Below are 13,043 nucleotides of genomic sequence, written 5' to 3'. Positions count from 1 at the left end.
AGGGTGTTATTCAGTTTCCATGTAACTGATTTTTTTTCCTTGTTCTTCCTGTTGTTAATTTCTACCTTGATGGCATTGTGGTCAGAGAAGATACTTCGAATTATCTCAACGTTTTGGATGTTGTTGAGGATTGCTTTGTGGCCTAAGATGTGGTCTATTCTGGAGAACATTCCATCTGCATTGGAAAAGAATGTGTAGAGAAGATACTTTGAATTATCTCAACGTTTTAGATCTTGTTGAGGATTGCTTTGTGGCCTAAGATGTGGTCTATTCTGGAGAACGTTCCATGTGCGTTGGAAAAGAATTTGTAGTTTGCAGCTGTAGGGTGAAGTGTTCTATATATGTCTATGAGGTCAAGTTGGCTGACTGTGCCCTTTAGGTCTTGTGTATCTTTGTGGAGTTTCTTTTTAGTTGTTCTGTCCTTTACCGAGAGTGTTGTGTTGAAGTCTCCTACTATTATTGTGGAACTGTCAATTTCTCTTTTCAGTGGTGTTAAAGTTAGTTTTATGTATTTTGGAGCCCTGTCATTGGGTGTGTAGATGTTTATTATGCCTATGTCTTCATGATGGATTGTCCCCTTAATCATTATATACTGTCCTTTGTCTTTTATGGTAGATTTTGTTTTAAAGTCTATTTTATCTGAAATTAGTATTGCCACTCCTGCTCTTTTTTGGGAGTTGTTTGCTTGATATATTTTTTTCCATCCTTTGATTAATAAATTTACGTCTTTGTTTCTAAAGTTTGTCTCTTGTAGACTGCATATTGATGGGTCCTGTTTTTTTATCCATTCTGTCACTCTCTGTCTCTTTATGGGTGCATTGACACCATTTATATTCAGTGTAATTATTGCTAGGTGTGAGTTTATTCCTCTCATTTTGTATTGCTTTTTCCTGTGGTGCTGACGTTTTCTTCGTTCCTGTTACTCTCCTGTGCTGAATTCCTTTTGTTTGTGGTTTTTTCATTTCTTTTGTTTTTGTAGATTTTGTTTTTACTGAGACTTTATGTGTTTCCTCTTTTTTTTTTGATGAGTAGGTTTGTTAACTTTATCAGTACCTTGAAATTTACCCTTATCTTCCTAAGTTTGAAGCAGTGTATTATTCCTTGGTATGGCCTTGCTTTCCTCTCCATTAGAAGGTTCTATACCTACACCGTTTATTCCCTCTTCTATTGTTCTGATATTGTTGTCATTTACAGATTAACTTCTCTGATTCCCTACTGAATTTATTTTGGTTTTGGATAGTCCTTGAGAGTTTATTTCCTAGATTGGTATCTGGCTGGTACGATTCTGTGTCCTAGATTCAGCCTGTGAGCTGAAGTTGTTTGTTCTCAGATCGAAGGACTCCGTTTAATAATTCTTGTAAGTTTGGTTTGGTTTTTACATATTCCCTTCATTTCTGTTTATCTGGAAATATCCTAATTTCAGCATCATAGCTGAACGAGAGTTTTGCAGGATATGTTATTCTTGGCTGGCAATTTTTTTCTTTCAAGGTTTTATATATCATCCTGTTGCCTTCTTGCCTGCATGGTTTCTGCTGAATAATCTGAGCTTAGTCTTATTGTTTCTCCTCTGTATGTGACTTTTTGTTTTTCTCGAGCTGTTCTCAGGATTCTTTGTCTTTGGTTTTAGCAAGTGTGATTATGATATGCCTTGGTCATTTTCTTTTGGGGTCTATCTTATATGGGGTTCGTTAACCTTCTTGGATGATCAGCTTTTCATCTTTCATTATATTGGGGAAGTTTTCTGTCAGCAATTCTTCAATAATCCTCTCTGTGTTTTATGTTTTCTTCCCCTGTTCTGGAACTCCGATCACTCGCAGATTTTTGCTTTTGATTGTATCCCACATAATTCTCAGGGTTTCTTCATTTTTCTTTGTTCTTTTTTCTGATTTTTCCTCAGAGTTGTATCCAAGTGTTTGTCTTCAATTTTGCTGATCCTGTTGTCCATCATTTCAAACCTGCTCCTCAGTCCTTCTTTGACACCGTCCATTTCTGAAATCTTCTTGTTTATCTTTTGGATTTCTAATTGTTGTTTTTGTATGATTTCTACTTGTGAATTTATTTTAGCATTTTGTTCCCGTATTATTTTCCTGAATTCTTCTTTTGTCTGTATTTTCCATGAATTTGTCTGCCCTTTCCATGAGTTTGTCTATTTTTTCCTCATGTGTGTCTGCTATTTGCTTCAACTCTTGGATAGCTCTGAATATTAGAGACTTGAATTCCCTATCAGGTAGTTCTATTGGAAAGTCATCTGGTATTTTATTTTGGATGCCTAATGGAACCATCCTGTCCTGTTTTTGTAAATGTTTTGATACTGTCTGCTGTGTTCGGGGCATTTGGTAGTTATTATCCTCGTTTATTGACTGTAAATTTGTTTGTTTTGTCCTTTTTTGTTTTACTTGGTTATGTCTGAGCAGGTGGGCTGTGCGTTCTTTGTTGTTTGCTCATCTGTGGGCACGATACTTTTCGCCTCCTTCTCCAATTGGCAGGGTCATTCACTCAGATATGGTACAGCAGGGCAGGTCTAGCTGAAGAGGAGTTGCTGGGATGGGTTGTTCGTGGCACATACTAATGCCAACAGGGCGGGCCAGGAATCAGTGCAGAGCAGGTTCGGGTAGGCCGTGCCTGTGCTGCTTGGGGGTGTGATGTTCAGCGCCTGGTGCAGGTAGGCAGGATGGAGGGGGGAGATTGTGATGTGTGGAGCTAAGATGGGTTTGGGAAAGAGAGAGAGGAGAGAGGAACAGGAGCCAAAAACATACAAACAAAAAAGAGTGCTAATGGGAGCTTGCTGTTTGAGTGGAAGAGATGAGTGACTGAGAAGTGGAGAAAAACAAAAAGGAGAAGAAGAAGAAAAATGAATAAATAAAAATTAGAAAGAAAAAAGAGAAGAAAAGCTTCCAGGGATCACACTGGTGCGGCTGTGAGGTCTGGGGAAGTTGCTCCCAGGCCATGAAGTACAGCCTGGCTAGAAGGGGTTAGAGGTGTCATTCAGCACCAGGTATTCAGGAGGCAGGAAGAGAAGGTAAGTATAGAGAGATGAGAAACTGAATAATGAAGAAAGACAAAAAGAGAAAACTAACGAAACAAATAAAAAAAAGAACAAGAAAATCCCCCCCACAAAAAAAAAAAAAAAAAAAAAAAAAAAAAAAAAAAAAAAACCAAGAAAAAAGAAATGCCCTCTGGGATCCCTCTGTGCATTTGCACAAACTGAGAGGGTAGGTCCCAAGTCGCACAGTACTGCCCGGCTAGAACAGGCTCCCAATTCGAGAAACGAAAAAGAAAACAAACAAACAGATCAAAACAAACAAAAGCCCTGGGATCCCACCAGCATGGCAGCACAGGACGGGAAGCAGTTTCACATTTGAGCGGCATTTCACAGCCCTTCAGGAAGAAGCAAAGATGGCGCACAGAGCGAGGTATTTGAGAGAAAGGAGGGGGAGGTGGTGAGAGGTATGGAAGAAATCAAAAGCAGCAGAAAAAAGCAACACCAGCAGCCAACTAATGGCACTCAGGGAGCCAGCCAGTGTGGGCGAGTGGAATCCAAGCAGCACTGGGGTGAAGCCAGTGCTTCCTGGCCAAGAAACTGTGGCCGCAGGAAGCAGAGGAGGCCGAGTGGGGTTGAAGAAGGGTAAGGGGTAGGAAAGCGTATATCGCTGGTTACTGGTTGTTCTGTCTCCTGCTGGAAGCTCCATGAAGCTGCTTTCCCATACCCTGTTCACCGATCTCCGACAGGAGTCCAAGATGGCGCATCCGTGCTGTGTTAGCTGATAGGGGACCTCTGCATGTATCTCTCCTCACTCTCTGTTCTCTGTCAGTTTTTTATTCCATTTGGTGCTTCGCTGAGTTCTTTATCTCTTCATTTGATGCTTAGGGTTTCAGGATTGCCATTTTCTCTGTTTGGCTTAGTTTTTCAGATCTTTGCTGTGGAGGGATGGCATGGTGCTTCTGTCTATAGCACCATGTTGCCCGAAAGTCAGGGAGATAATATTTTTGAGTATTTCTTATATGCTAGGTAAATTTCATTTAATCCTCTAAATAGTGTGGGGGAAAAGGTATTATTCCTCTCTTACATACAAGGAAACTGAAATTGAGAGGGTCTTGTTGAGAGTCGTGCAACTAGGGAGTGGTGGAGCCAGGATTATGACCTGGCTCTGCCTGCTCTTTCCTCCATTGAAGAAAGAGGCAGAAACTGTTTTTCAGATAATGGTGGAGCTCACTGGCCAAAGCCAAGCAGAGACCAGAAGGCAGACAAACGTGGGTAATGCAGTCCACAGGAGTGTGAGCCTGAAAAAGTCTTGAGGTTTGCCTTTGGAAGTGGGCGTCAGAAGGAGTGTAGCATGTGAGTTATTGTAAAGTGGTGGAGGGAGGGTTATCTTCTACATGTCACAAAATAAAGTATTGAAGAAGACGTTGCCCCACAGGAGACACGTTGGCACTTTCTGCACACTTCAAAACACTCCGCTTTCTAGGAACTTGGCACCCACATGATATCTTCTATTCTTTCATTAAAAAGAAAAGCTGATCATGATTCATGATCTATTAAACTGATTTCACAACCATCTGAAGTTTGAAAATCTCTGCCCTACTAGAGCATTTTTCTAAGACAAAAGATACCCAAGACTGAGACATAATTCAAGTACTTCCCAACTAATGAGCAGAATCTTTCCAACACTCATGTTCCAACGCTCAGTAGGGAGACAAAGAGGACATGGGGACAGCTTGAGATGTTCCCAGCACCAGGTGGAAAAATATAGGCATTTCCAGCTCATGTATTACTTGGTTATTTGAAACCCGAAACATTTCCCATGAAACAATCAGAAAGGTCGTCGGGAAGGGAAGTAACATTTGCTGAAGATCTATTATGTACATTAGCTTATGTAATTCTCAACAATGATCCTGAGAGGAAGGAATTATTCCATTATATAGATGAGAAAAGTGAGGTTTAGAGAAGTTAATAACTTATCTAAAGTAGAACTAGTACTTCACCCCAGGTCATTTGACTCCAGAAACTGTGCTCTCTCTAGCACACCACAAGATTTCCTTAAGTTTATAAGGATAGCTTCCTCCAATCCCCAGTCCTAAAAAAATAAATAAAAAGATCATTCAACCCAAATTTAGCAGGGCACTATAAAACCTAATTACCACTTATGAGGATAATCTCTGTAAAGATTATCCTTAATTATAACTTGGGATCTCAAAAACACATTCTCTACAGTGGTAGCAAGCTCTTTACACCCCATTTACTCCCCAGGTTGTGCCTAAAAGAAGCCAAAGCAATGGTAACAATATTCACAGTGACTTCAGAGGTAGCAGAGAGAGGACATGGGGACAGCTTGAGATGTTCCCAGCACATTGGGAAAATACAGGCATTTCCAGCTTGGAGAGTAAAGGAAGTGGCAGTGTTTGGCTCTTTTACCCTCTCTAGAGATCTGCCTTATTTACATACTTACTCAGCTCTTTGAAATCCTTCTTCCCCCTACTGCCAAGGAATACCTAGAAATGGAATATCCTGAAAGAACAATCTCTCCTTTTCCTCAGCATTAAAATAATCACCGTTCCCGATACAAATGTCTGAAGCAAAAACAACTTTACATTTCTACACCTAAAACTGGCAGGTAGGTGGGTGGGTGACTAATTCCTGACGGACGAGTCTGAATATGCCCATCACAAAGTCTGTTTCAAGGCCTGATAAAATATCCCTAAAACTGAAAAGCAAAAAATCATCTGCAAGCCCCTCTCCCTGTGGGTGCAAGCCTGCTGCCATGTATCTATAATCACAAGGGTGAGGAGAATCTTAGCTTTAAGATGCTAGCCCTGACTAGTGGCTCATCTGGGAGTAGAGAGCCACATATTTATACCTGTTGTGGCTAAAAACTTATGATCAGCAGGGTCTGCAGAGCTTTAGCCCCAGAAAGAATGAAAACTGGAAGCAACCATGTTTTTTTCTTTTCTCTCCTCCTGAAGGAGAAGGATTCCCTCTATTCACCTCAACTTTTCTTACCTATTACATTTCTTTGGCTCCCCTTTCTACAGCTAGGTACCCCCAAGATAAAGTACAAACAAGTGAACATTCTGTTAATATTTTATTTGCATTTTTGGTAAAGATAAACAGTTTCACAAGAAACACTGATTTTCTCAAACAATAAAAAAAGGTTTTAAAAAATCTACTGTCCTAGAAGAAGAAAATGTCTCTTCAGCAAGTATTGGGCCAATTCAGATGGGAGGAACCAGTGAAGTGGAAGTTACATGTGAGAAGTAAGTTCAGATTTATCCAGTTTTAGGGATAACACAAATGTCTTCTTGTCCAGTTCTGTAAAGTTCCAAATGAGCCATCTCAGCTTAAAACTGATAAAAAAGGCTCAAACAGCTTCTGGGGTCCCATCTAGTTTGAACATAGAAGTGACTCACTCTCCAGGAGGCTGCATCTGTTTACAGAACTCATCAAACTGCTGCTGCTCCAGTTCTGTCATGACTCTGTTGAGGGCATAGATCTGAATGGGGGGAAAAATACATTAGCAATGGAAGCCAGAGCTCAACATATCTTCACACACAGTAGGCTTTGTCATTTGAAAATTTCAGAACTGCACCAGTAATGCAGGGATAGTGATATGGGAATAAGAAAGGTAGATATTACACCCACTCCTCAGTTATCAACATGGTTAGGTTCCAAAAACCAGGTTGTTATGCAAAAATCAGCATTATGTGAAAATGGATGACCACATCAGATCACAAAATGAAGGATGACTACATCATTATATAACTGCCAAAATACATCATTACATAACTGCCAAATCACTGAGAACCATGGCCCAGCCAAGTTGACACATAACCTTAATCATCACAGCCAGCATTAATGTTGCCTCGCACCTCGGCGTTCGTTACTGCCAGACATACGTTGTTAATGCGCAAAATAGTCAGATAGTAGATTTTTTACTATTGTCATAAACGCAAAATGTCCGATACTGAGATAGTCGATAAGTGAGGTGAAGGTGTACTTCCATTTGGGGAATCAGAAGAAGCAGTGAGGTGGCTTGATTTGGCCTTTAAAGGATTGGTAGGATTTGAGCAGGTAGAGACTGAGGATGAGACATGATAAATGATTCAGGGGGAAACATTATGAGTAAATAAATATAATAGAAAGGTATGGGATCAGTTCTGGGAACTCCAAGTATGCTAATATGAAGGATATTATAGAGTGGGGATTGGGGAGCTGGAAAAAGCAAGAAAAGTATGTTGAGGCCTTAAATGCTAAGCTAAGAAATCTAGACTTCATCTGTCTGACTGTGGAGACCCAGTAAAGATAAGTGCACAGGGGAGCAACTTGATTATATCTATGTTTTGGTAAAGATAGTTGAGGCAGTGTGAGGGATGGAGTGGGGAGGAGAGAGATTACAAGCCATTTAGGAATATCCCGAGTCTCTGGGTGGCACAATTGGTTAAGTGCTCAACTACTAACAAAAAGGTTGGTGATTTGAACCCACCCAGACATGCCTCGAAGAAAGGCCTGGTGCTCTGCTTCTGACACTATGAGTCAGAATTGACTAGACGGCAACATTTTTTTTTCGCAGGAGGTATCTATTACAATAGTCCAGGGAGAAGGTAGTCGGAATATGACCTAGGGCAGGCAGTGGGGTGAAAAGAAGACAGTGAAAGGCATTCTAAGGGGAAAAGCAGGGTATCTGCGTTATTCTTCACCTTTTCTTTATCCTAGTAATAATCAATCTGTCCACTAAAGAATAGAAACAGATCATAAAACTTCCCAACTTACAGAAGAAAAAAATGAAGGAAGTATAACTCGATTAAATGAAAAGAAGAAAAGGAAAAAAAGAGACTGAGAAGTGGGACAAATAGAAAATACAAAATAAGAGCAGAAGGTAATGAAACAGCAACCAAAAACAAGACCAGCAAAACTGCAAGACAGTTCTTCGAAAATACTAAAAAAACCACAAACCTTTGGCATGAATGATCAAGCTAAAAAGAGGGTAGCACAAAAAACATAATTAGGAACTAAAAAGAGAACACAGCTACTGATGCAACAGAGAATAAAACAAAACATGAATTTGTACCAATAAATATGAAAATTTAAATGAAATAAATTCCTAGAAAAAGTAAAATGATCAAAACTGACTAGAATAGAAAGCTTGAATGATAAAAACAGAATTCCACACTGATGAAAATAGTTACATCAACACAAATGATTCTCAAAAAACATAATGCTGAGTGAAGAAAGCCAGTCACAGAATATAGTAACATATACAAAGTTTAGAAACATGCCCAACTAGACAGTATGTTGTTTAAAATATTATTTAGGGATACATGCATAGTAAACTGATACAAACAGCAAGGGAATGATTAACCTAAAATTAAGAGGTTACATCGAGTGGGAAGGGTGGGAGCATGACTAGAGAGGAATATGCAGAGCTTCTAAGTTCTTGGTCATCATCCATTTCTTTAATTGGGAGGTAGGTACAAGGATGTGTGTTTTATTCTTCCTTAAACTGTATATACACATTACATATACTTAAAAATTTTTTTCTTTTTCATTTTATTAAGTACTACGTAACAGTACACACTAGATATTGTATATATTAGCCCCCAACTCATGGTGACCCCATGCACAGCGGAACTAAACGCTGCCTGGTCGGATTTTTTGGAAGCAGATCATCAGATCTTCTAGTCTGTCTGAATCCGGAAGCTCTGCTGAAACCTGTTCAGCATCACAGCAACATACAAACCTTTACTGACAGATGGGTGGTGGCTACTCATGAGGGGCAATGGCTGGGAATCAAACTGGGGTCTCCTACATGGAAGGCAAGAATTCTACCACTGAAGCACCACTGCCCCTAGCAGAGGTAGGTGAGCAGAACTGAGGTATTTTTTCATCAATCAGGAAGATGCTTCTTTAGTCAATCAATGTTCATACTAACATTGATACATACTAACAATTCACTTTAGAGATCTGCCTATCTCTTTCCACCAAACTCCACTGACAAGAATGATGGGCAACCCTTTTTTTCCTTGCCCCCATAAGTGAACAAGTGATGTGCACCACTCTTGGACGGAAATTCCAGGGGGAACCTCAAGCGACATCAAGAACCTCCTTATAGGCCACTTAAAGGTGGCCTGGTTTTGGCACCCTTTCTCAGGAAGCTCAGTAGCAATCCACAAATGAGGCTGCGTCATATACCCACTGTGTGTGTGTGATATGTGTGTATATATATAAACTTCTACTTTATCATTTAATAACTACTTAATTAGCATTTGTAATGTGCACATCACTGTGCTAGGGACTGAAAGGGATATTAAATAGCTTCTTAGAGACATCCAGATCAAGAAGATAGAATGGTAAAAAGGGGAAAATAAAATAAGTAGAAAAACAAATAAATAAAGAAGCAAAATAAAATAAGCAGAGAAAGAAGAGACTCAAAATGGGTCAGACTGTCCAAGCCAAGGAACGAAAGACTTTCAAGAGGGAAATGGTGACTGACAGTGTCAAACGCTGCTTCAACTGCCAAATGTGCCTTCGGTTCCCATTCACATCTTTCCTTCACATCCAACTTTCTGGAATGTGGCATCTTTACAGAACTAAATGGAAACTGTATCTCTTCATTCTGCAAGGGGTCTTGCCTTGTTTCCTATTTTAGGAGATTACATTCCAGGCAATACAGATAAAGGGAACAGCAAAGCAGCTGTTCTGACAAGGGTCAGGAGTTCTGTGTTTAGATCCCAGTTCTGCCCCTCATTAACTACAGGACTCTAGTCACATCATTTCACTAGAAAATGAAGATAATACCTCCTACCTCATGATGTCATATATTTTATATCTATATTCCCACCTTATTCCAGGAAGAATTTAAGGTTTATAAAGATACATTACAATTCAGCAAGTTAACATAAACATGGTCAGTTGTTCAATTTAGAGTCCACAAAATGAAAGCAAACCAACTGCCTGGAAGCACAATAATTCCTGATGAAAATCACTACTGTTTATTAAGTGCTTTCTCTGTGCTGGGGCCCTGGTGGCACAATGGTTGAACACTTGGCTGCTAAATGAAAGGTGGGTGGTTTGAAGCCACCAGCAGCTCCGCAGGAGAAAAGACCTGGCAATCCGCTCCTGTAGAGATTACAGCCTAGGAAACCCTATGGGGCAGTTCTACTCTGTCATATAGGGTTGCTATGAGTCAGAATCGACTTGACAGCACACAACAGTAAAATTGAAAATGTACATATCCTATAACCCAGTAACTCTACTTCTAGTTACAGCCCTACAGAAATTCTAGCATAGGTGCTAAAGGAGACATCTAAAAGTTTTCCACTGCAGCAGTGTTTGTAATAGCAGAAAACAACAAGAAGAACAAAAATCTATAAATCTCCTAAAAGTCCATCACTGGAGGAATGGGTAAATATACTAAATAAAGTGTATTCACAAAACAGACTACTAAAAGCAGTCAAGAAGAATGACTCATATTAACATGGATAGTTTTATAAAAACAATGTAAGTAAAATGCAGAAATACATATGGAATTTTATTAATGTAAATTTTAAAAAAATACAACAGAATATTGTACATTGTTCAAGGTATCTACTAATATATTTGAATGTAAAAGTATTAAAAAAAAACATAATAGTGGTTGCCCATAGAGAGGAAACAGGTGTAAGACAGGAAATGATCAAAGGGGACTTCAAATTTACATATAATGTTTTATTTTATTTCAAAAAGACTCCAAGCAAATATGACAAAATGCTAACCACTACCAATCTGGGGTGCTGAGTAGCCAGCTATTTGTTATAATATTCTATATTTCTGTATTTTTTAATTTCTCAAAAAAGGGAATAAACAAAAAAGAATAGAAAGAGAAAAAAGAGACTTTTTCCTGATATTAAATACTAAAATAAAATACTCATGTCTGAATGTGGCTCAACATAGGCAGTGTAACAGTTTAAGCTTTTTATTCTTAAGTTGATTTTAAGTGTTGAGAGAACAAAGGAACACTTTGTTGGGTTTAAAGTTTAGGTCTTTGCTTCCTGATAATAAGCAGCTACTTTCAGGGCCAAGTCCAGTACATCTGTGCCAGGGAGTGTCTGACACGTGCTTTCTCTGTCCCTCACCTTTACCCTTACCTGTTCCTTCTCTTTCTCTTTCTCTTTTCCTTATTCCCTCAAGTCCCAACTCCAAAATCTCTAAGCCAGGAGTTATCGGGAGACCTAGTTCTGATCCGGGTTCTGACTATAACTTGGCATGTGAATCGGGCTGCCACTTTACCATTCTGGACCTCAGTGATCTCCTCTAAACCTGGGAGAATACCTATCTTGCCTGGAGGCTAGCTGGGCTCCCCTTCAGTTCTCCCTGTTCCTCTACTCCATTATCATCTCTCGCAGACTACAGGTATACAAATTTCCCCCTCCTTAATCTCACCTGCGGAGCCCTGGTGGTGCAGTGGTTAAGCCCTACAGCTGCTAACCAAAAGGTCAGCAGTTTGAATCCACCAGCTGCTCCTTGAAAACCCTACGGGGAATAGACTCTGGCGGCAACAGGGTATAATCTCACCTCTGCTCTTTGTCTTTGTTTCAGCTCTTGCTGGGCCGATTTCTGCTTGGCCTTCTCAACTCTGCTGACAGGTTCTTTAACTTTGGATTTTTCTTTACGTGCCGGCGGATCCATGGCTGGGCTTCCTAATACTTAAGTCAGCTCTGATCTGCTGATCTGGATGGTACAGAAAGATGCTGAACTTAACAACAAGAAGAACTGCCAGTCACTCTCCTAACTAACACCTAGCTCAGCCCCTTCCTTTGACAGCTAAGGCACAGAGAGGCCTGGGGGAAAGAGCGCCGGATTTGGAGGAGTAAAATTTGAGTCCCACCGCCACGTCTCGCTACAAACCAAACCCAGTGCCGTAAAGTCGATTCCGACTCATAGCGACCCTACAGGACAGAGTAGAACTGCCCGTAAAAGCAAATCTCCTCCCCACTTTGAGCTTTAGTTTCCTCCCTCAGGAACAGCAGTGTTAAGAATCAACTAAGAAAATCGATGTGAACGAGCTTCATACACTGTAGAGTACTGAACCGGCGAGCGGCTGTTATTATTATGACACTGAGGCCCAGGAGGGGCAAGCCGGCCCAAGTCTCGCAGCCCGCAGGCCCGGGCCTCGCACCCCATTTCTGGCCTTCGGGGCAGGGCTTTCCCACCACTATGCAGCCTGAGAGTTACCGACCTAACTCTCCCCGCAGGGCGCCGTGCCCCGACGCGGTCCACGCAGGGTACCTCACCGTCAGGCCCTCCAGTCCGCTCCGGCCCGCCCTCTTCCTCCCGACCCCGCCCCGGCCCGCCCTTCGCCGCCCAGCCCCAAGGGGCAGCTCCCACCTCCCGCCCTCTTCAGGTGCAAAATGGCGGCAGGAGGCAGGCGGCCTGAGCCTCTGCCGCCGACCGAAGGGCTCGGGAATCTATGCGTTTGCCTACCAGACCTTGGGACTGTGAGGCCTCCGCTACGTCGCAGACAAGGCCCCAAGCCGATCTTCAATCGGGGGCTCGGAAATCCATGACATTTCCCTACTTCTACATCTAGCGTTCAGAACCCGCAGCTCCTTGGACTGGGCGGGGCCAAGGACGGGACTGGGCGCTGGGGGTGGAGGGGCGGAGGGCCGCTGCACTTTAAGGCCCTTCTCCCGCTAAGAATGGCTGCGCGTGCGCAGAGAGGATATCTGGAAAACCCGTGTCGGGATGAGGCTGGGGGATTACCACTAACAAAAAGCTTTTCTTGGGAAGATTTTTCTGGGGCAGCTGCTAGACTTTGAAGGGTGAGATCTGAAACTTGTAACTAGAATTTTAACTTTCCGAAGCTCATTTTCTTAATTTGAAAAGTGGAGGATGGTGATTGCTGCTTTATTCACAATCTTATTAGGCGGGTCAAGTGAGATCTGTTTGCCAAGCCGTGCTTGGAAAAAGGAAATGTTGACAGTACAAATGGCCAATAAACACAGAAAAACGTTCAAGTTCACTAATAATAAAGGAGATGGAAATTAAAATAACTGCCTACCATTTTTCATTT

The 13,043-nt window shown here is 41.3% G+C and overlaps 1 protein-coding gene across 4 annotated transcripts; it reads right to left on the bottom strand.

The window, feature by feature from the left end:
• Nucleotides 1–6,030: 6,030 nt before the first annotated feature.
• Nucleotides 6,031–12,599, bottom strand: SVBP (small vasohibin binding protein). 4 transcript variants are annotated; one of them, XM_023727012.1, is made up of 3 exons: nucleotides 12,455–12,599; nucleotides 11,546–11,701; nucleotides 6,031–6,488 (listed from the first exon to the last, which is right to left on the bottom strand). In XM_023727012.1, the coding sequence occupies exons 2-3, from the start codon at nucleotides 11,657–11,659 to the stop codon at nucleotides 6,402–6,404; spliced, it is 201 nt and encodes a 66-aa protein (XP_023582780.1). In that variant the 5' UTR covers nucleotides 11,660–11,701; nucleotides 12,455–12,599; the 3' UTR covers nucleotides 6,031–6,401. The 4 variants fall into 4 exon arrangements, with proteins under 4 accessions (XP_023582780.1, XP_023582779.1, XP_023582778.1 ...); XM_023727011.1 differs by having other exon boundaries at nucleotides 12,460–12,598; XM_023727010.1 differs by lacking the exon at nucleotides 12,455–12,599 and adding an exon at nucleotides 12,210–12,282.
• Nucleotides 12,600–13,043: the final 444 nt, after the last annotated feature.

The sequence above is a fragment of the Trichechus manatus genome, unplaced genomic scaffold (genome assembly GCF_000243295.1).
Source record: "Trichechus manatus latirostris isolate Lorelei unplaced genomic scaffold, TriManLat1.0 scaffold00015, whole genome shotgun sequence".
NCBI lineage: Eukaryota > Metazoa > Chordata > Mammalia > Sirenia > Trichechidae > Trichechus > Trichechus manatus.
The sequence above is the reverse complement of the archived record's forward strand: the minus strand, read 5'-3'. Positions and strand labels throughout refer to the sequence as shown.

Excerpts from the sequence above, each read along its gene's own strand:
- SVBP (XM_023727012.1), bottom strand. The coding sequence starts at position 11,659 with ATGGATCCGCCGGCACGTAAAGAAAAATCCAAAGTTAAAGAACCTGTC. Across the intron at positions 6,489-11,545 it reads AACAAAGACAAAGAGCAGAG|ATCTATGCCCTCAACAGAGT; the intron begins GTGAGATTATAC and ends CCCCCCATTCAG.